The sequence below is a fragment of the Panthera leo genome, chromosome D3, assembly GCF_018350215.1.
Source record: "Panthera leo isolate Ple1 chromosome D3, P.leo_Ple1_pat1.1, whole genome shotgun sequence".
Taxonomy (NCBI): Eukaryota; Metazoa; Chordata; class Mammalia; order Carnivora; family Felidae; genus Panthera; species Panthera leo.
Window position 1 is genome coordinate 455,789 of NC_056690.1, and position 21,398 is coordinate 477,186.

Below are 21,398 nucleotides of genomic sequence, written 5' to 3' on the forward strand. Positions count from 1 at the left end.
CATGATCTGACATACTTTTTTAAATGTTTCTTTAAGAGAGAGAGAGAGAGAGAGGGAGAGAGTGTGTGTGTGTGTGTGTGTGTGTGTGTGTGTCATGGGGAGGGGCCGAGAGAGAGAGATTGAGAGATTGAATCCCAAGCTAGCTTCACACCTAGTGCAGAGCCCAATGCGGGGCTCAATCTCATGACCTCAAGGTCACGACCTGAGCCAAAATCAAGAGTTGGAAAAAATCACTCTGGGTTTTGGAGAATGCATCTGTTCCACAGAAATACCCAGATCTCTGTTTAAACATGGTGCCTTGGGGGCGCCTGGGTGGCTCAGTCGACTGAGCGTCCGACTTTGGCTCAGCTCATGATCTCACAGCTCATGGGTTCAAGCCCCACATCGGGCTCTGTGCTGACAGCTGGGAGCCTGGAGCCTGCTTCAGATTCTGTCTCCTCTCTCTGTCTGTCCCCCATTCGTGCTCTCTCTCTCTCTCTCTCAAACATTATTTTAAATAAACTAACAAACAAACAAACATGGTGTCTTGAAACTATACATTCATGCCTCTTTCTTCCAGAAGGCTGCTTACTAAAATGATAGTAAAAAGATTTTGAAAGGAAAAAAATTACTCCACAGGAAGAAACAAAGCAAAAAGATCAGCTGACAAAATTTTGGGAGCTGGAAATCAGATCACCTTTGACCTGAGAAATGGAGCATCAGTTGCCAGTATTGTGGGGAAACCAAGAACAAGCTCAGTTAGTCCAGTGAGTCTGGAAGAATCTGGGAGTTACAGGCCGTAGCCCCACCTCTTAGGAAGGGGATAGGGTTGGACAAAGGAGGACTGGTTGAGGAGCCTTTAAGAGACTGTCGTCTGCACACCCTCCGTGACCTGTACCCTCAGGTGAATACCTCACCGCCGTCATGGCAGAAGACTTTCATTCCGGAGGATTTAAACCAGAAGGACCGTGGACCTGAGGACACCAGACCACGGAGACGAAGATACAGCAGTACAGCTGAGATTAGGGAGTTCACATACTAATAGGACCTCTAACTCTTTTCCTCTAGTCAGCCACAAGAATGTTGGCCACTACGCTTATACCATGCTCTGCTACAACCGCGACCCTTCTCCTGGGCAAGAAATTAAAGAATTTCTCTCTGGGAAAACTGACCAGTCTAAGAGAAAAGGCCTCAGTTACTGAAAATGGGTCATCTCCAGCCAAATTGGTCAGCCCACACTGAGGGTACCACCTGAGTGGCTCTGACTCTTAAACACTGATGTATGATTAGCAGACTTTGGGGGAAATCCTGATTGGGAGAAAGAGCAAAACAGGAAAGAGGAAAAAAAAATGTGAACCCTGAGAAAATAGAAACAGCGTATGCAACAGAAGAGAGATTTTTTAATATAAAATTAAGATCCAAGGGTATTGTAGCTATGAAACAAGAATGGGATATTGAGAATGAGAAAAGGTGAGAAGGAAGGTTAACAAATGAGTGATAACAGAGCAGAAAATCCACTGAAAGGTGGCGTATGGTTCTTGAAGGGCGAAATCCTGCTCTAGAAGGGCCCTTTTCCAACGGCTCCACGGAGGTAAGCAGTTGTAGAACAGATTTAACCACAACTTTTTTTAAAGTAAAAAAAAAAAAATCTGAGCCCTCTAGCCACCCATTTCTTCTTCCAAAGTGACAGCAATTATTCTGAGAAATTAAAATCATCACGGAAAAGGCTACGTTATAGTTTATTGTTGTCCTAACTCAATTCAGGGTGACAAGTGCAATCATTGCTACTGCATTTTACGACTCTGAGGCAGCATCACCCGAAGACGGTTTCTACCTTTTTAAAACACGAGATTCTTACATTAACAGATTGTTTCGCCATCTTGAACCCCGTGATCTGGAGTCAGCTACAGTCTTGACCAGGTGGTTTCTGCTCTCTCACCCTAGGCAGGTGTCCCTACACAGCTGGGTAGTGGTCTGCGTTCACTCCAGGCCATCTTCACTTCCCCAGAGAGGCCAGGTAGATGTACCAGAACAGAGACACCAGGTTGGCGACAAGCACCCGGAACTGCCAAAGCGAACACAGGCCACAGTGAGCGAAGTCCTGACTGCGCTTCCCAGGCACCCATCCCCCGGGACTGAGCCCATCCGCCTACTACTGTATTCACTGAGCCTTACTTTGTACTGAGCACCGTGCTGGAGGGGTGAGCAGGACTCTGCCTAGCCATGTTACAGGCCAGGAGGGGAAACTGACGAGAACTGTCCCACATCCTCCTTCGCTGAGCACTAGCTCCTGGCTTAGCTTCCCAGCCCAGGACTGGTCAAGTGGTGGCCTCACCCAGCCCACTGGTGGCCGCCAGCCCCCCCACCCCAAGCCATTACCCTGCTTTGATGCTCTCATGGATGTACTCCCACCTGAAATGCCTTTAGTCAGGGAGTCTCCCTGGCATATAAGCTCCATGAAAGTAGCAGTCTGATCTGTCTTGTTAATCACTGTACCCCTAGAGTTTAGAACAGTGGGGCATATAGTAGGTGCTCAGTATTTGCTTAATAAGCTTCACTGCCCCTTAGGCACTTGCCTGCGACCACCTCAAATGGAAACCGTGACCACAGCCTCCTGGCGCTCTGTCCCCAGGGTGCCCAGAAGGGTTCCATTTTCCAGGCTCTCCTACTCTCCCATCCACAGACCCCTTCACATCCTCAGCCCTTCTGCCTTTCTGTGTCTATTTCCTTTGCTACATACATTAGAATACAAGGCCCAAAGCCCTCATTGCCTTCCCTTCCTGTTCCTTGGTTATACTCCTTGGCAAAGCTCCATTCTCCCTGCTCCCCTGCCACGCTGGGGCCCTAGGTCCACGCACACGAGGGTCTCCAGTCGGCTCCCTCTGCCGTCCTCTACAGGTTTGCCCCTCCTCTCTCCTCGAAGTACCCATCCTACCTCCTTTTGCCTCAGTGTGGCCCCGCCCTGGCCTCTGCCTTCCCCAGGGAAAGAGGTATGGATGGGAGGTCACCAGTGAACAGGCACCACTCTCTTGTCTTAGTAAAGAAGAGCCTCTGTCCAAAGCATCCCTCTGCCTGTGTCCAAACCCCGTGCACCCTCTTTAGGGTAGAATATGGCCTCTCCAAGCTTCAGAGACCCTCTCCCATCACTTCTCCCCACCTCGTCACACACTTCTTGAGAGAACTTCGCAGACTTAACGATTTCTTTTCTACTTCCCCACCCACTGCTCAATTCACAGCAGTCTGGCTTCAGCCCTCATGGAGCCACTGAAATTGCTCCTGGGAAGGTCACTGATGAGGATTGTTGTTAAAGTCAATGAAACTGATTTTCATTTTCCTTTAACTCCCTGCAGTGACTGTGGTTGTGTCACTGCCACCTTCTGGTTTTCTGCTACTCCTTGGTGTGTGTGTGTGTGTGTGTGTGTGACCACCCAGCCTGCACCTCTCTCCCTCTTCCCATCCTTGCAATGGAGCTCTGCTCCAGGGAGTTCTGCCTCAGAACTGGGGGAAACCAAGTAGGTTACTTAAATGGTGTGCAAAAAAAGCTTGAGGCTGCTCTCCTTGGAAAGGCCCGTCGGAGAGGCTAGCCCTTGCCTGGGCTCTGGGAACTTAGAGTTCCTGTGGGTTCCTACCTTTCCCCAACGGATAAGAATGGCCTCTGTGCTTGGACTGCTCGCTAAAACAAAGCAGTTCTGCTGAGCACTGACTCTCCTTCTGGGAGTCTGGAATTCTGGTAAGCACCAGGCAGAGGGTGCCTATGTGACTAGCTCTCCCCCAAACCCCAGGCACTGGGTCTTTACAGGGCTTCCCCGGACAGAAACATGGCCTGAGCGTTGCTGCGTTTTGTTGGTGGGTGAGAGCTTGCCCTGCGTGACCCTCACGGGAGGGAGGGAGCGTAGGAAGGCTGCAGTGTACTCCTAAGATGCAGTTGGAAATCCTTGCTCTGAGGCTGTAATACACCCACGGCCGTGGGCAGACGCTGCCCAAGCCCCGCCTCCAGATCGCTAGCCCTGGGCGTGGTCTTGGGGCTGGACACAGGTGGGCTGTCCTTGGTGTGTAAAGACGGCGCAGGGCGGCGGGCCCCTCAGCCTTGCCCTGGTGAGCTCTTCCTGCAGCTTAGAGCCCCTCCAGGCTCCCACCGTGCTCAGAGTGGAGGCCCAGTTTCAGCAGCCTGCCTCGGGCCGCGACCCCCGGTGCCCAGAAGGGCTGAACCTGGTGCGCGGCGCCCCGACAGCATCCCTGCCCCCAGGGTCCTGCCTGCCGCTTGCCTCTCTGGCGCACGGGGCGGGGAAGGCCGGCCGCGCCTCTGCCCCACACCCTGCTGGGCACGGCCACCGCTCGACTCCCGCACGCAAGCCCAGCTGTGACCCACGGGGCCAGGCACTGGCAACGCTGCGCCCCTGGAAAACTCGAGCTGTCCTGGACTGGAGGCTTTTCAGAAATGTTTCCGGGACCAAGGGATGAGGTGTGGACACACGCTTCGCCCGTCCACATCCAAAGCTGCTAATGATTCTGCGCGGAGAGAAAACCACCAATCGTTCCAAGAAGGAACAAGGCTGGTGGAGGATGAGGCCCCCTCGGGCTCCGCATGGTGCCAGCTGGCCCTCACCTGCAGAGGGACGTAGTTGATGTTGATGAACTGCACTGGGGTCCAGACTCGCCAGTTCATGCGCAGCGCCGGCCAGAAGCTTCTTCTTATCTGGACAGAGAGAGCAGCTGCGTCTCTCCCCTGGAAAGGAGGGGAGTGTGGACAGTAAGTGATCACCACTGCCCTCAGAACTGAAGCGGGGGTGCCACGGTCTGGAGGGCCCCAAACCCTAACACGATGGTTTTGAAAACTGTGGATTTTGTTCCATTTGTATAGAGACAGCACATCTGTGTGTCTCATTAGCACCGCAGGGATCAGGAGCCAGTCACCTGGTCAGAAAGCTGACGGTGAGACTCCCCGCGGCTCATCCTGTGCCCACTGCCCGCACAGGCCCTCATCGCTCCTCGCAGAGCTGATTAAGTGGTGTGACCCGTACTGCTGGCAGCGGGCACCAGAGCTGCTATTTATGGCCTGGCTGTTCGTGTTTCCCAAAATGGCCTCCAAAATTGATGCGTTTTTCAAGCAAAACTTGTCAGGAGTTTTTAAAAAATGAGCCCCAATAAGTTGATTCTGAATGTCATCTGAAAGGATAAGTGCATAAAAAATAACTATCTTGAAAAATAATAACAGGGGAGGCCTAAATTACTGAAGATTTAAAAAATACTCTATGGTAATTAATACTAATAATTACGGTAATTAAAAGCTAAAAAATAAAAGACATACGATGGAAACAGGATCCAGCAAAAGATCGAAGAGTCCAGATAATGGCCTGTACATATGAGAATGACAGTATATGATAAAGTTGACACTTCAAGGCACGGGATTGTTTGATAAATGGCAATGAGATAATTTGCAATTGAAGTGGAAGAAACAAGACAAGTGTATCTCCCACATATAATTAAAAAAATAAGAATACTGGAGGAAAATATAGAATATTCCTATTATGTTTGCATTTGTCAAAATGCACATAATATCATAGGAGTAAAAGAACAAAGTTTAAGAGAATATTTCCAGTATCTTCCTGTAAAGAAACCCACAACGAAAAAGAATCACATATTTGAATACATGAATTTTTTAAACTCCTGCATGGAGAAACACACTATAAATAAACTATTTTTGTAACTTCAAATGTTTAACTTTATATGAAGTTAAAAGACAAACACCTAGGAGCGCCTGGGTGGCTCAGTCGGTTAAGCATCTGACTTCAGCTCAGGTCATGATCTCATGGCTCATGAATTCGAGCCCCACGTTGGGCTCTGTGCTGACAGCTCAGAGCCTGGAACCTGCTTCGGATTCAGTGTCTCCCTCTCCCTTTGCTCCTCCCCTGCTCATGCTGTCTGTCTGTCTCTCTCTCAAAAATAAACATTTAAAAAAAAAAAAGACAAACACCTAAAAAATGGGGAAAATATCTGCAATTTGTATGCGGCAAAGGATTGATCTCCTTAATATATACAAACACACAATCAGTGAGAAAAAGCCAACACTGATAGAAAATAAGCAAAGTTCGGGGCGCCTGGGTGGCTCAGTCGGTTAAAGCGTCCGACTTCGGCTCAGGTCATGATCTCACAGTCCGTGAGTTCAAGCCCCGCGTCGGGCTCTGTGCTGACCGCTCAGAGCCTGGAGCCTGTTTCAGATTCTGTGTCTCCCTCTCTCTCTGACCCTCCCCTGTTCATGCTCTGTCTCTCTCTGTCTCAAAAATAAATAAACGTTAAAAAAAAAAAAATTAAAAAAAAAAAAAAAAAAAAGAAAATAAGCAAAGTTCATAGAATATAGGAGGCGTATAAAAAGATATTGAACCTTATAAAGATGTATATGTTGTTTTTACATATCAACCTGCAAACTATCTAAAAGAAAAATATAACCATGATTGTCAAGAATGTGGGGAAACAAACCTCACGTGGAGGAGAAAGAAGCTCTGGGGTCACAAAGCCTGGGTCTGACTCGATTCAAGGGCTCGTAAGTTATGAGAACTTAAGCCATGGGCCTCAGCTTTCTCATCTGTAAAATGGGGTTGCCTTGTGGCTCAAATGACACGAAGGGCTCAACGCGGGGCTTGGAACAAGCGCTCATAAATGTCCGCCGTTTGTATTACTCTGTACCACCGCAGGGAGGACACGTTGAGGACAGCCTTTTTGGAAAAGGGACGGACATACGGTGGACTAGCAAACACTGTGTGGTCCAAACATGATGTCTATGATCAAGAAATGCTAGATGTCGGCACAGCGCAGGGAAGAGAGAAAGCGATATTTTAACAGAGTCGTATGCTGACACTTGCGGTGAGCATAGTGTAATGTATTGAGAAGTTGAGTCACTGTGCTGCACACCTGAAACTAACATAACATTGTGGGTCACCTATATTCAAATTAAAAAAAAAATTTTTTAATGCAGATGCAGAAGCATCTATCGTGTGTGTGGTATAACGTGGTCCAACACAAGGCATTTATGTTGGGCGCTTTACACACCTTGGTAACATACGATACGCGGATTTAGGGGTTTTGTCTATTAATGAAAAATATATTCCTTTCGTAGCTAGAAGGAAAAAAAGAGACACTCCTGTACCTTCACTTCTAATGTGGGTATCCTTTGCTTCCTACCTCAGGTTTTCTAACGGCTTCTTTTTAACCTCTTCAGAGCACTTATGATGTTCAGGCACTGAATTAGCACAGGCTTCTGCGATACCATTAGGGGCCTGAAACTTCTGTGTCGTGAGTCCCACAGACCCCCTTCTCAGAATCCTGTTTATATAACATATATAAGATTACCAGGGAACTATACTGAATACAGCTACCAAAATATTCAGAAAAGAATCTTATTGGGGCGCCTGGGTGGCTCAGTCGGTTAAGCAGCCGACTTTGGCTCGGGTCACGATTTCGCAGTCTGCGAGTTCGAGCCCCGCGTTGGGCTCTGTGCTGACAGCTCAGAGCCTGGAGCCTGTTTCAGATTCTGTGTCTCGCTCTCTCTGACCCTCCCCCGTTCGTCCTCTGTCTCTGTCTCAAAAATAAATAAACGTTAAAAAAAAATTTGTTTTAAAAAAAGAATCTTATGATAGACCGGTGTATGTGCTTCCTTAACACATTCAGTGACGAGACTTGAAACCAGGTGCAGGGGGTCCAGAAACATAAAAGATATTTTGGGATGTGTGATATCAAGACCTCCGTGATTTCTTACTGCGGACCGACAGGTACCGCCAATATGACTGGGGTTTGTGTCTGACATTCATAAAAACAAGAGAGAGGAGTTTCAATTTTGGTGTGCCGGAAAGTTCACAGACCCTCTGAATTCCACCCACGGGTGCCAGGTCAAGAATCGCTGTGCCCCGCAAAGAGCTATCGCAAGTACTAAGGCAGCGACCAACCTCCAGGAAGTTCATGACGAGGAGAAACAACAACAGGAAGGCCGGTGCAAAGAGGAGGCGGTCCAGGAGGAGCCTCTTGACCCCAGCCCAGGGGACCTCAGAAGGGATCCAGTGCTCCATGAAGAGGTAGAAGAAGTGACTCAGTGGCCCTGTGAAGAAGAACCTGAGGCCCCGCAGCGGGGGTGAGCAGGACTGCCATTTCCTGGATGTGTCCTTCTTGGGTCCAGCTTCACCCCCCCAACCCCAGGTCCTAAGCCTTGCTCCCTGGGCCCCCCATCCCTGACCACACAGGTATGTGTGGTCCTTCTAGAAAGCAGGCTTTCTTTGAATCTGCTTCAAGCATTGTCTTTTGTCCCTGATAGACCAGATCCCCCATCGATCTTCACGCGGCCAGCTCCTTCTCAACACTGTCAGCTTGGAGACCTCCTCATTGTTCGGGACAACGCACCAGCTGCTGTCTCAGCCACTCTCAATTCCAGGTCCTGTTTCACTGCCTTCATAGCATTTATCACTACATGTCCTCATCTCATTTGTTTAGTCACGTGGTGCCCTCTTCGCCCTGCTACAGGTACGCGTCACGAGACGGATTGTGTCTGTCTCATCGCTGCTGTGTCCACAGCGCCTAGAACGTGGCCTGGCTCAGAGGAGGTGCTCAGTAGTAAGTAAGTGGGGGCACCCCTGGTATTAGAGCTTCTCAGCAAACCCTGTTGGGTAGTTAGCAAGAGTGAAGCCTGGTGCTGGGCACTGGCTAGTCTGTCCTGCTACTGTGCATTCCCAAGTGTAGAACGCTTGGGACAGAACTGAACCCAGCCACGCCATCTGCTGGTAAAACACATCCACAGTTCCGTAAGATTCAGCAATAAAATGGGGGGTAGGGACCTAAGGGTCTTCCCATTTTTGACACTAACGTCCTTAAACAAGTGGTTCTCAGCTGTGGCTTCCTGTCCTGCCACAGGTTATGTGGCCGGGAGCAGGGTCCTCAGTGAGAGGGAACGGAAGTCAACGCCATAAACCCTGAGTGGGTGAGGCCTCTCAGGTGATCCTGACTCCCTCCTTCCCTCCAGGAGGATTATGGCTTCTCTTTATCTACATTACAGGACAGCTGTGGTGGCTGCAACCAGAGGGCTTCCGAAGACGAAGGGATATTTGTGAGTTTTAGATCAAAAACAAAACACGACTTCAAAATAATCCATCTATACAAACACTATTGTTGGCCGGAGAACGTGACGTGGATTTAATTGGGTAAAACTCCTGAATCTCTGTGTTCTTTGCAGTTCCAAAAGTGATTCCGAAACTGGACATTTTTCAGGATTCCTAAGTATTTATTTTCTGGTTGTTTAAGCTATGAAAATAACAGAAACAACTGGCAATATTTGAGTAGTTTTCCTCTTTCACGGTCTTTGTGTCTGAAAGTCTAATTTAGGTTCAGGTGAATTATCTGCCCTCAGATCTCTCGGCCCAATGAGGACAGCCGCCCCCACTCATGCGATTCAAAATGAAAACCATAAAACAAGTTAATGTTACCCATCATTCTGGCTTTTTCCCCATGATTACTTCAACGCTTTTTAAAAATTATTTCTCAAAATTAGGTTATTTCAGAGACTTGGTCTTGATACCCTAGCTTTGTCATGGTTAGTCTGCTGCTGGTTAGTTCAGCCCCTTTGTGAAACTCACCCATAAATGGCGTATCTGAGAGGCCCACTGACATCTAGCTTTTGGGAGTTTTCTTTTTTCCGCTGCTTCGCCATCACCTGGGCCAGGAAGTTCCCAAGTGCTGACAAAATGCCACTGTGGACAGAGATGTCGTCAGAAAACGGGGCAACCAGCAAGAGGGGGGCCATTCCTGCATGTACTTAGCGTGGCTGTTCTGAGATCATGGTGGGGTGGGTAGAGAGGAGTCCTTTTTTTTTTTTTTTTTTTAATTTAAAAAAAAATTTTTTTTTCAACGTTTTTTTAAATTTATTTTTGGGACAGAGAGAGACAGAGCATGAACGGGGGAGGGGCAGAGAGAGAGGGAGACACAGAATCGGAAACAGGCTCCAGGCTCCGAGCCATCAGCCCAGAGCCCGACGCGGGGCTCGAACTCACAGACTGTGAGATTGTGACCCGGCTGAAGTCGGACGCTTAACCGACTGCGCCACCCAGGCGCCCCGAGAGGAGTCCTTTTTAAAGAAGGTTTTTAGTTTTAATTTTTTATTTTTTTAGAGAGAGCGCAAGTGGTGGAGAGGGGCAAAGGGAGAGAGAGAGAATCCCAAGCAGGCTCCACACTCTGCACGGAGCCTGGCGCAGGGCTCACGACCCTTGGGATCATGACCCGAGCTGAAATCAAGAATCTGACGCTCGACTGAGCCACCCAGGCGCCCCTAAAGCAGGTTTTTAAGGCAGCCCCAGTGTAAGGTCCCTATGTCAAAAGGTGGGGATAGCAGAACGAAAGCCAGGAAAATCTGACCTGTGGACTGTGTCTGTGCCAGTGCCTGGCTGTGATATTGTGCTACACTTTTACAAAATGTTACCCATGGGGGAAACTGGGCAAAGTGTGCGAGGGACCTCCCTGTATTCTTTCTTACACCCGCATGTAAACTACAGTGATCACAACAGAAATGTCAGTAGAGAGGTGGAGACAGGCCCGGTTGCTCCAAGGCTTGGTCTGCAGGTACCTTCTGATAAGCTCTGTGGGCTAAAAATGTCAAAATTCTTTGCATGGGTGATAAGCACCTTCTTGAGCTGATCCTTGGCTACCTCTTTCTCATCTGCTTCCTTTCTCGGCTTTTCATTTCTCCAGCAACACAGTCTTCTTTCCGCCCCTCCATTATTAGCTTGCTCCTCCCTCGGGATCTTTGCACCTGAAGTACCCTCTGCCCAGGGAGGTTTGGCTCCCCTCGTTCCCTCCCTTCATCCAGGCCTCCTGTTCAAATGTCACCTTCCCCGACCACTTCATCTCTGCTATGTATTTATCTGTTTCTCGTCTACTCTTTCACTAGAACAGAAACGCCTTTGAGGGTCCCTACCCTCTTGATTGCTGCTGATGCCTGACACGCAGGAAGCGTGCTGTACCTACTTATGAAAAGCTGGCTTTAACAAAAGCGGACAAACTTATAAAAGGGTGCAACTGACCAGCAGACGGGGGAGGGGGGAGTGCGGAGGGCGGAGGGGGATTGTCACCTTTCTGCCGAATGCAAAGCTGACTAAAAAAACCAAATCTTAACACGTCGCTCCTGAGCCACTCTAACCTCAGAACAAGCGCAGGTCAGGCTTCGACCGCCCGCGGAGAAGCTGGGCCGGAGGTCACCTCCAGGGCAGGAGGTCACGTCCAGGGCAGGAGGTCTGCCTGGAGCCCTTCGCTTTGTGCCTTCCTTCGGTCTGGCCCCTGGTAACTACTTGTGAGGACCGAATGCACCAAGCCGCCTCTGCTGAGCTCTCGGGCTAACCGAAGGCCTTTGGGAGGTCATTCTGACACCCGGACATTTTGCCTTTCGCACTCAAATCCCTGCACAGGATGCATCTACGTGGCTGGGTCCCCGAGCTCCGGGCCGCCCCCCGCCCGGTCCCGTTCCCTCCGCGGCCCTTGCGCGCCGACCTGGTGGCCGCCTTGGTGAGCACAGGGTAGAGCCGCAGAAGGCGCAGGTACTGGGCGAGCGCCCGCTGCGGGAGCGCCCCGAGCCCGGCCTCCGCCCGCAGCTTCGACGCCGCCGACACCATCGCCTACCGCGCTCCGCGCCCTCCGGGGCCCCACGACCCCGCACCAGGCGGGGACGGCCTGACATTTCCCGCCCCGCCGCGGCACGCAGCGCGGCCGGGGACAGACCCCGCCTTGCGCGGCGACCGCCTCCGCACACTTTTCCCTGAGTCCCTATCCCGCCGCCACCCCTCGGGCGGCCGTGGCCATTGGAGCTCGGTGGGGCGGGGCGGGGCGGGGCGGGGCGGGGCGAGCCTCCAGAGGGAGCGGCGGGCGCTTCCGGTCTCTCGCGAGAGTTGGGGGGAGCGCGCCAAATTTCTCCGGGAGAGCCGGGGCGGTGCGAGCGCGGCGCGATGGTTCTGAGGAACAGCGGGCGGCGGCGCGCGGAACCCGGCGCGGACGGCGAGGCCAGCCGGTGAGGGGCGCCGGGCCGTCCGGGCGGGTGGGCGGCGGGCGTTTGGGGCGCGCGGCCGCGGCGGCCCCGCTCAGGACGCCTCGGTGCGGCGCGTCGGTCCCGGGCTCGCACTGGGTTTCCGTGCGCTTCGCTCCGAGGTCGGTGTGGGAACGTCTGTGGTTGGCGACGTGGCGGCGCACCAGGTGGGGCCGCCTCCCTGGGTTTGTAACGCGGGCCGGTGGGGGACGGCTTCGTGCAGACCGCGGCGTGCGCGCGCCCCTCGCTCCGCTCCCGCCTGGTGCAGACGGGGGCCTTGCGGGCGCGGGGGGTGCGGAGGTTGGGGGGGGGGGGCGGAGCGCGGAGGCTGAGCGGGCGCGGGGCGCGGGCCGAGTTCCCGGAGCGCTTCCCCGGCTCTCCGCGTGGACGGAGTGGGTCGTTCGAGTGTTGGCTTTCAGCGAGCGCCGCTAGCGTAGGATCTTCCCTTACAGACGAGAGACATACTCCCTTGTATTTGTGTTGACCTTTGATGAGTATCCCAAGTGCTGTTTATTGAGCACCCACTGTATACATCACGTGCATCATCTGACTTAATTGTCACGCTCGATTTTGGCAGAACTAGAATCCAGGCCAGATCGGTCATCAGGACTCTCGCTTGTGTACTGCGCTGCCGGGCTTTGCGGGCTCATTGTTGTGGTGGATAACGTTGATTTCACTTTACAGACTAATAAATTTCAGAACGGTCATTTTAAAAATAAAAATACAAAGAAACAGCTTTTTGAGTTAATTGTAGATTCGCAAGCAGTTGTAAGAAATGACACACAGATCGCGTGCACCCCTAAGCCATAAGGTTCACCCTGGGGGTAACATCTTAGTTGCTAAAGCACAAGGTTGCAACCAGGAAATTGACGTGCATGCAGTGCATGGACACTCGTGTGTGTGTGTGTGTGTGTGTGTGTGTGTGTGTTTACTCGCGTGTGTGCACATCGTATGTGACCACCACCACAATCAAGGCGCAGAACAGTTCTAGCCCACGGATCGCTCCTGCTGCCCTTTTGTGGCCACAGCCGCCTCCGCTCCTCCCTCTTCCTCATCCATGCCAGCCACTACTCTTGTCCACTCTGGTTTTACTCCAAGGATGCTGTCTCCGTGGAATTGTGAAGTGTGTGATTTTAGAGGGTTGGCTTTTTTCACTCTGAATAATACCCTTGATGGGTAAGTTTGTTCCTTCTTCTTGACCAATAGTATTGCATGGGAAGGATACAGCCTAGGTTGATGACTCACCTGTTAAGGAGTCCCTGGGTGGTTTCCACTTTGGGTTATCATGAGTGAGCTGCTAGGCACAGTCACGCGCAAGTGTGTGTGTGAACGTGGGTTTCTTTTCTCCGGGGTAAGTGCCCAGGAGCGCAATGCTGGACTTGGTGCATTTTTAGTATCCCATAAGGCAGCAGTGTCCAGTCAGGATTGTTTTTTTTTAAGTTTTTCTTTTTTAGTTTATTTTTTTAAAGAGACAGAGCGAGCGAGGGGTAGAGAGGATCTGAAGCAGGCTCTGTGCTGCCAGCAGAGAACCCGATGCGGGGCTCACACTCACAAACCACGAGGTCACGACTTGAGACAAAGTTGGACGCTCAACCACTGAGCCCCCTCAGGCGCCCCACGATTGTTTTTATTAGTGCTCTGGTTACAGAGCCCAGCGTGTTTTGCGGATCCTGCCTGTCGCGTTTCCCGTGACATATGTTGTCTTAATGAATTGTTCTGCCACACGTGAGGTGTTTTGGGGGACGCATCTCCTGTGTCACATCCAAAATGGTCACGCTGGGTGGACGGAGGGTTGTGGGAATAGATGGCGTCGTGATTGGTGAAGACGAATTTCCCTCCTTTCGTGCAGGGACGATGGCCCCTCTTCCTCTGTCTCAGCACTTAAGCGCCTGGAGCGCAGTCAGTGGACAGATAAGATGGATTTGCGCTTTGGTTTTGAGAGACTCAAGGAGCCTGGTGAGAAGACGGGCTGGCTCATCAACATGCACCCCGTAAGCACCTGGGCTTTTTCTCGGGCCTCGTCCCGCTCAGGAGGGCAGCTGCGGCCCTCGGAGCAGCCTTGGCCTTGGCAGCGTGGGGGATACCGGCGGAGACGGCACTGTTTGTAGCTCTCCGACTTCCCTCTTTCACACCGCTGGGTCGTGTAGGGGCTACGGGGAAGACCAGGGTGAAGGGTGTCCCTGTTAACCCACAAGAATGAAGTTTTCAGGGATGAGGGGGGGATTGAGAGAAACCCTCATTTGAAAGGTGTTGCGATGCGGTTCTTGTGAATGGGGCTGCGGGATGTTTACACGGGGGCGGGGCAGGGAGAAAGGGTTTGTTTTTGTGCTCAGTTTCCCAGAGAGTGAAAAGCAAGAGGGGTCTTGGACTGTGCGGCGGGTAAGGTGCCTGTGCTGGCTGGTTCTCTCGTAGACCGAGATTCTAGATGAAGATAAACGCCTGGTCAGTGCGGTGGATTACTACTTTATTCAAGATGACGGGAGCAGATTTAAGGTAAGCCCCTGAACCCCAAGAAGCTAAAACCCACTCAAGTGATGAGGTGTAGCTGGGTCCAAAGTGGTAGCTGTGAGGAGAGGGGTTGGGAGCTGTCAGGGACACGGGTCCCTTGGAGCCACATGGGTCACCATTTAGGATGTCATAAGAGGAGCCAGCTTGGACAGACTGGAAGAGCAGTGTCGTCTGTCTCAGACTTTTGCCCCTGCCATATGTGCAGCTCTTAATTTCCTGCTGCAGCACCTTTTTTTTTTTTTTTTAATTTTTTTAATGTTTATTTATTTTTGAGACAGAGACAGAGCATGAATGGGGGAGGGTCAGAGAGAGAGGGAGACACAGAATCTGAAGCAGGCTCCAGGCTCTGAGCTGTCAGCACAGAGCCCGACGCGGGGCTCAAACTCACCGACCCTGAGATCATGACCTGAGCCGAAGTCGGAAGCTCGACTGACTGAGCCACCCAGGTGCCCCTTCAGCATCTTTTAAGAGGTGTCAAGGGCAAGGGTGCATCGGATCCAGGCTGCTCACGAGTATAATAGCAAACAGCGTGTCTTCACTCGTCTCCCTTTTTTCTTTCTTGCTGCCTCTGAATGGTCGGTGGCTTTTGCAGGTGGCCTTGCCCTACAAGCCATATTTCTACGTTGCAACCAGAAAGGTAAGTGTGGTTAGTAGAGTCAGGTCACATGACCTGAGCCTCAAATATGGGGAGCTTCGGAACTGAACGTAAAGGGGCCTCTAGGGAAACGGGCCAGGAAGACAGATTTCACTGTAGAAAGTCCTTTCACTCTGATCTCAATTTAGGGTTGTGAGCGAGAAGTTTCATCTTTTCTCTCCAAGAAGTTTCAGGGTAAAATTGCTAAAGTAGAGACTGTCCCCAAAGAGGATCTGGACTTGGTGAGTACCACTTGGCCCTTCCAGGATAAATGAGGCTGGGTCTGCCCTGCACACGGGGTGAGATGGGTGAGATGGGAGGAGGCCAAGTTTAGCACCTGTGGGGTGGTACGGGTGGCGGGGCTTCGGTGACTGTCCGTATGTCCTGGAGAAGCCCAGTGGCATAGTTGGTGCCACACGCAGAGTTGGACAAGGTGCTTTGGACTTGCTGACTCTTCCATTCGTGGGTTTACCTTTGAGTCGTTCTCCCCTTATTTTCTTTCCCCAATAAAGTCTTTTTTCTCTTGAGCTCATGAGCACAATCTCTTCATTTTTTAGCCAAATCACTTGGTGGGTTTGAAGCGAAATTACATTAAGCTGTCCTTCAACACGGTGGAGGACCTTGTCAGAGTGAGGAAGGACATCTCCCCTGCCGTGAGGAAGAGCCGGGAGCAGGGCCACGCCAGTGATGCCTACACAGCTATGCTGTCCAGGTGAGCTTACCTGTTGTAAGCAGCCAGTGAGTCCACACGGACGGGTTCCTGGAGTGTGTCCCGAGGGGCAAGATGGATGGGAGGTAGGAAAACCCAGTGGTGAAGTTACCATAAGGATTGGCTTGTCCAGTGTGGAAGCACTTTCAAGCAATTAGATAGAATTAATTTCTTTCTTTCTTTCTTTCTTTCTTTCTTTCTTTCTTTCTTTCTTTCTTATTAATATTTGAGAGGGAGAGAGAGCATGAACGCACAAGCAGGGGGAGGGCCAGAGAGAGAGAGAGAGAGAGAGAGAGAGACATAGAATCTGCAGCAGGCTCCAGGCTCTGAGCTGTCAACACAGAGCCCAACGCGGGGCTTAAACTCATGAGCCGTGAGATCATGACCTGAGCCAAAGTCAGACGCTTAACCAACTGAGCCGCCCAGGTGCCCCTAGATAGAATTTCTTATGTGCTACATTTTTGTTAAAGAAATGGTGGTTTCTTGGCTTACATTTGAGCTCTTCCTCTTTTCTTACATAGCGGTGGGTTTGTGGCTCTAAAATTGAGTTGCTGTAACAGAGACATTTTGGATTCCTAGGCACACCACTTCGCTTCAGTCTGTTTTCATGGCTTATGACAAGTGTCAAGCTGCCTTCAGAGTTTACTGCATGCCTGGAGTTACATAGCACATCTTCTCTAGAAAACTTTGGGTGTTATACAGAAAAATGTAAATATAGGACGCCCAACTCTGTTCATCAAGTGTTTAGATATCAACAATAATAGGAAACAGGATAAGAGATTAAGAAGAGGAAATCTTGGGGTGCCTGGGTGGCTCAGTCAGTTAAGTGTCCGACTCTTGGTTTTGGCTCAGGTCATGAGATTGAGCCTCTCGTTGGGCTCCACACTGAGTATGGAGCCTGCTTGGGATTTTGTCTCCCCCCGTCCCTAGCTCACTCTCTGTCTCTCTCTCAAAATAAATAAAGAAAAGGCGAGGAAATCTTGGCTAATTAAAACTTATGAAGACTTCAAGAGAGCTAATCATATTCTCTGAAAAAAGATCAATTTGGGACCCTGAACATTTCTGCACTGCACCTGCCCCCTGCCCCCAGTATAATTACCTTTTATAGTATTGCAAGGTGTACCCAGAGGCCTAAGCCTTTTCTCTAAAACTCGTCTTTTTTTTCCCCTTTAATAGTCCATTTAGTGTTCTGAAGCTTACTGGGCTGATATTAGAGTTAATATTCTAGTGACTGTGATTTCCTGCTTTCCAATGATAAGGTAATTATGGTACTGAAAATTGCTACTTACCAGCTGCTGTGCCACGCAGAGAGCTCTATGAGTGTTACCTCACGACACTCCTGCAGGGTGGACGTGTTCCTGTGACCCTTGTTCTTTTAAAAAAAAAAAAAATTTTTTTTAATGTTTATTTTTGAGACAGAGAGAGACAGAGCATGAACGGGGAAGGGTCAGAGAGAGAGGGAGACACGGAATCCAAAGCAGGCTCCAGGCTCTGAGCTGTCAGCACAGAGCCCAACGCGGGGCTCGAACTCATGGACCGTGAGATCATGACCTGAGCTGAAGTCAGACTCTTAATCAACTGAGCCACCTAGGCACCCCATGACTCTCATTCTTGATGGGGAAACAAGGTCAGCCAGGGTGGTTCACATCTGTACATGTGCCTCCCAAGTAACAGAGCATTTTCCTTTCTTTGTTTCTAATTGGGATGTAATGTACATCCCATAAAGTACGTGTTCGGAGCTCTCACTGAATTTCCTGCCCGTAGCCTGCTGCTTGTGGGAGGCTGTCATCCAACGTCGTCCTTTTTGTTTAAAGGATTTTTTTTTTTTTTTATTTGTTTGTTTTTGAGAGAGAGGGAAAGAACATGAGCAGGGTAGGGGCACAGAGAGGGAGAGAGAGATCCCAAGCAGACTCCACGCTGTCCGGGCAGAGCCTGACACGGGGCTCAGACTAATGAACCGAGAGATCATGACCTGAGCCAAAATCAGGAGTCAGATACTTAACCGACTGAGCACCCCAGCATCCCTGCCAACCGTCCCCCCCCCCCCCCCCCGCCCCGCCCCACTAATTCTTTAAGAAGAGCCTGTCCTGGTCATCTTAGCCACCTTCTACCTTTTGTGTTTACTCCACATGGACTCTGGTCCCCCCTGCGCCGTCCCCCAGCAGACTGTAGTTAGGAGTATCCTCTCTCTGTTTCACAGTGTTCTGCAAGGGGGCAGTGTGGTTGTTGACGAAGAGGAAGCCTCTAAGAAGGTCACTGACCAGTTGGACAACATCGTGGACATGCGAGAGTATGATGTGCCCTATCACATCCGCCTCTCCATTGACCTGAAGATCCACGTGGTGAGTGGGCCGTCGCTTTCGGGCAGCCCCTGGCGGTCAGGAGGTGACACTGAAGAGAAACACCCCTCCTGGGACAGACGCAGACTCTTGATAAACACGCTGCACGTCCCGCAGGCTCACTGGTACAACGTCAGGTACCGAGGAAATGCCTTCCCTGTGGAAATCACCCGCCGAGATGACCTTGTTGAACGACCCGTAAGTACTGCTTGCGTTTCCTCCATCCTGGCTTTTCCACTTGTTTCTAGAGAGATCTAATTCGGTGCTGAAGAATGAATACAATTCAGAGATTTGCTTTCTTCTTTTTCCCCAAATACTTTCTTAAAAAAGTTGTAGAGAAATCTTTTTCCTTTTTCTTTTTTGTCGGTTTCTGATGAGGTGTGATTTCACTTAGTGCTTGTATGTCACCATGTGATGTCCTTGTTTGAGCTAGGCTGGATCTGAACTTCAAAGGAGAGCTCCGACTTCCATTTTGGATGGTTGGTAGCGACGTGATGGGGTGAAAAGCAGATTCGTATGTGGAAGGCTTTGGTTCAGGAACACATTTGTGATCTTGGGCAAGTCTGTACTCTGTTTTCTCATTTCCAAAGTGGAGATGTTGACTCTAGCACAGTCTCCCGTGTGGGTTATCGTAAAGGTCAAAAGGAGGTCATGATTTTAAAGTACTTTGTGACTCAAGTGCTCTGTAATTCTAGGTTTTTTCCATCATGCTTTAGCCTCTCATAGGTGTTTAAGATTTCATACCCTCCGTGAATCGTGGTGTTCTTGACATAGGTTAGTCGACCCAAAATGCCTGTCTCGCTTCTTTTGGAACCTCTCTCTGTGGCTGCTTGGCTCTTGTTTTAGCAGCTGGAGGTGGAGGTGGTGGGTGTCGGGAAGACCGTTGGCGTCTCCAGAGCTCAGCTTGGTTTACGTCCAACTTAATGAGATGTCCCTGCAGGACCCTGTGGTTTTGGCATTTGACATCGAGACAACCAAACTGCCCCTCAAGTTTCCAGACGCTGAGACTGACCAGATTATGATGATTTCCTATATGATTGACGGTCAGGTAAGTGGTGCCTCTTGGGGTGTACGCTTCCTGGGAGCAGCATGCAGCCTGTGGCTGGTGTTTTTTCGGTGAAAATAAGTGAGTTGAGTCGAGGAAAGTGAAGAAACAAGCCGTGCCCCTGCCTTCCAATCTGAGTCTGACACGTTTGGGGTCTAGGGGCTGCAGCTCCTGGTGGGCGAGGGGCCTCCCGTTGCTGCAGACTCTTGTCGCAGGAGCTTCTGTGCCGAGTGTGGGGAGGTGTGTTTGGCTTTTTGTGTCCTAACTCACACCGACTGCGCACACGCTTCCCAGGGCTACCTCATCACCAACAGGGAGATAGTGTCAGAGGATGTTGGAGATTTCGAGTTCACCCCCAAGCCAGAGTATGAGGGACCCTTCTGTGTCTTCAATGAACCCGACGAGGTAAAGAGGTGTCATGTGGGAAACTCCCTGGTGTTTGGGGTGATACCGGAAGAAGAGCCCCCTGACTCTTGAGGCCTCAGTGCTCATTTAACCACAATGGCAGCTTGCTGGTCCGGGTTCCTGGCGGTATGGTCCTCGTTCACACTGGGGGCACAGGGTGGGTGTGGAAATGAGATACAGCATGAGATACAGCCTGCTTTTCCGAAATTTTGGGAGGGGTGGTTGGAAGTAGCTGGAAGAAGAGACTCACAAATCCGCTGACTGCTATGAATCATTGAATTCAGGTCCATCTAATCCAGAGGTGGTTTGAACACGTCCAAGAGGCCAAACCCACCATCATGGTCACCTACAATGGGGACTTTTTTGACTGGTGAGTCTGACGTCTAGTTTGCGAGTAACTGGAGTGTGTCGGGGAGGGGATGTTGTGTGGCGCTGTGCACGTGCTCACGCTAACGAGCTGTATACTTAGAAGTGGTTAAGATGTAGAGGAGAGGTGGGGGGGGGTTCCTGGGTTTGCTCGGGAGTCTTGTGGGGCAGTCTTTCTGTATGTGAGGGAGCTGAAGAATACCTGCCGTGCGCTCCTTTATCTGCCCTCATCCCCAGGCCGTTTGTGGAGGCCAGAGCGGCGGTCCACGGGCTGAGCACGTACCAGGAGATAGGGTTCCAGAAGGACAGCCAGGGGGAGTATAAGGCATCCCAGTGCATCCACATGGACTGTCTCAGGTAGGCCCGGCGGCTCCTGGCGCTGTCTTAGGGGGCTTTCTGTGTGCGGGTCCAAGGCTCCCTTCTTGCACACCCTTGCCCTGTCTGCGTCCCTTTGAGGGAGGATGGTGGCCAGTGTTGCAGCTCCATCACCTTCAAGGACAGCGGCTGTGGCTGGGTCTGGGGACGTGTTGTCTTCCCTTGTGTGTTCATTACTCCTTCCACCAGCAAACACATCAGTGTCAGGCCTCGGGCTGGGGAAGCCAGAACAGAAAGAGGCCGGGTTGAGTCAGGCCCCGGTGCTGCGAGAGCTCCCCACGGAGGTGAGGCTGCTGCAGCCAGGGGTGTCCAGGCTGGAGAGAAAGGAGGTTTTGTGGGCCTCCTGTACCCTGTGGGGAGGCAGATTTTACCTTGGGGGGGCCTGGCATTATGGTGGGGGCCGGAGGGGGCAGATGGGAGTGAGGAGAGGGGTGGACTTGGGCATCCACAGACCTGGGCGGGGGGCAGGGGTACCTGGGACACAGGGAATGTTGGTTCTCAGGGTTTGGGGTGGGCTCTGGACCAGGAGGGTGGGTTCTAGGTAGAAGCAGGCCTGGGAACGCCACTTGCAGGGGGCGTGGTGATCAACGGATTCCAGAAGAGAAGAAAAAGGACGGGAGGGGGCTTCAGAGGAGGCGGCGACATTGGGAGATCCCAGGGGCACTTCTAGGAGTGAGGACGGCCAAGGGTCCGGAGGCTGAGGGAGGGGAGACTTGATGCAGTCAAGAGAGAGCTGTGGCCGCCAGGGACACGACCACATCCGTCGCGGAGCTGCCTCACAGGGAGGATTTGCAGACAGGTGTGAGGGTGAGGGGCGCAGGGTAGCCCCCGGTTTCCGTGCCGAAGGGACTGTGTAAGCAGAGAGGAGGTTAAGAAGAGCGCCTGAGCAGGGAGAGCAGGGCAGACTGGCAGTCCCATGGGACAAGCTGGAGGGGCTGAGGGCTCCCTCCTGCTCAGCGTTCTCTCTCCACAAGGGACAGAGGGAGGCCATG

General features: G+C 51.4%; 2 protein-coding genes and 1 long non-coding RNA gene across 5 annotated transcripts in view; 2 read left to right on the plus strand and 1 right to left on the minus strand.

Annotated features, from left to right (window-relative positions):
- Positions 1 to 1,702: 1,702 nt before the first annotated feature.
- On the minus strand, positions 1,703 to 11,809 carry PXMP2 (peroxisomal membrane protein 2). The gene is made up of 5 exons (XM_042911056.1): positions 11,497 to 11,809; positions 9,594 to 9,707; positions 7,920 to 8,082; positions 4,586 to 4,705; positions 1,703 to 2,044 (listed from the first exon to the last, which is right to left on the minus strand). The coding sequence occupies exons 1-5, from the start codon at positions 11,616 to 11,618 to the stop codon at positions 1,976 to 1,978; spliced, it is 588 nt and encodes a 195-aa protein (XP_042766990.1). The 5' UTR covers positions 11,619 to 11,809; the 3' UTR covers positions 1,703 to 1,975.
- Positions 7,996 to 9,220, plus strand: LOC122203886. The gene is made up of 4 exons (XR_006195384.1): positions 7,996 to 8,101; positions 8,282 to 8,398; positions 8,488 to 8,581; positions 9,017 to 9,220. It is a non-coding gene; the product is annotated as an uncharacterized LOC122203886 (long non-coding RNA).
- A 139-nt stretch (positions 11,810 to 11,948) lies between the features above and the next one.
- POLE (DNA polymerase epsilon, catalytic subunit) overlaps positions 11,949 to 21,398 on the plus strand; it is a 45,507-nt gene continuing 36,057 nt past the window's right edge. For 2 of the 3 annotated variants that reach the window (XM_042910288.1, XM_042910289.1), the window contains exons 1-12: positions 11,949 to 12,010; positions 13,875 to 14,016; positions 14,438 to 14,518; positions 15,126 to 15,170; positions 15,317 to 15,409; positions 15,725 to 15,879; positions 18,077 to 18,218; positions 18,333 to 18,413; positions 19,156 to 19,263; positions 19,555 to 19,665; positions 19,950 to 20,035; positions 20,269 to 20,388. In XM_042910288.1, the coding sequence (XP_042766222.1) occupies positions 11,949 to 12,010; positions 13,875 to 14,016; positions 14,438 to 14,518; positions 15,126 to 15,170; positions 15,317 to 15,409; positions 15,725 to 15,879; positions 18,077 to 18,218; positions 18,333 to 18,413; positions 19,156 to 19,263; positions 19,555 to 19,665; positions 19,950 to 20,035; positions 20,269 to 20,388 (1,226 nt within the window). Of the gene's footprint in view, positions 12,011 to 12,112; positions 12,193 to 13,874; positions 14,017 to 14,437; positions 14,519 to 15,125; positions 15,171 to 15,316; positions 15,410 to 15,724; positions 15,880 to 18,076; positions 18,219 to 18,332; positions 18,414 to 19,155; positions 19,264 to 19,554; positions 19,666 to 19,949; positions 20,036 to 20,268; positions 20,389 to 21,398 lie in introns of those variants that run through there. The other variant, XM_042910290.1, reaches the window with a different exon arrangement.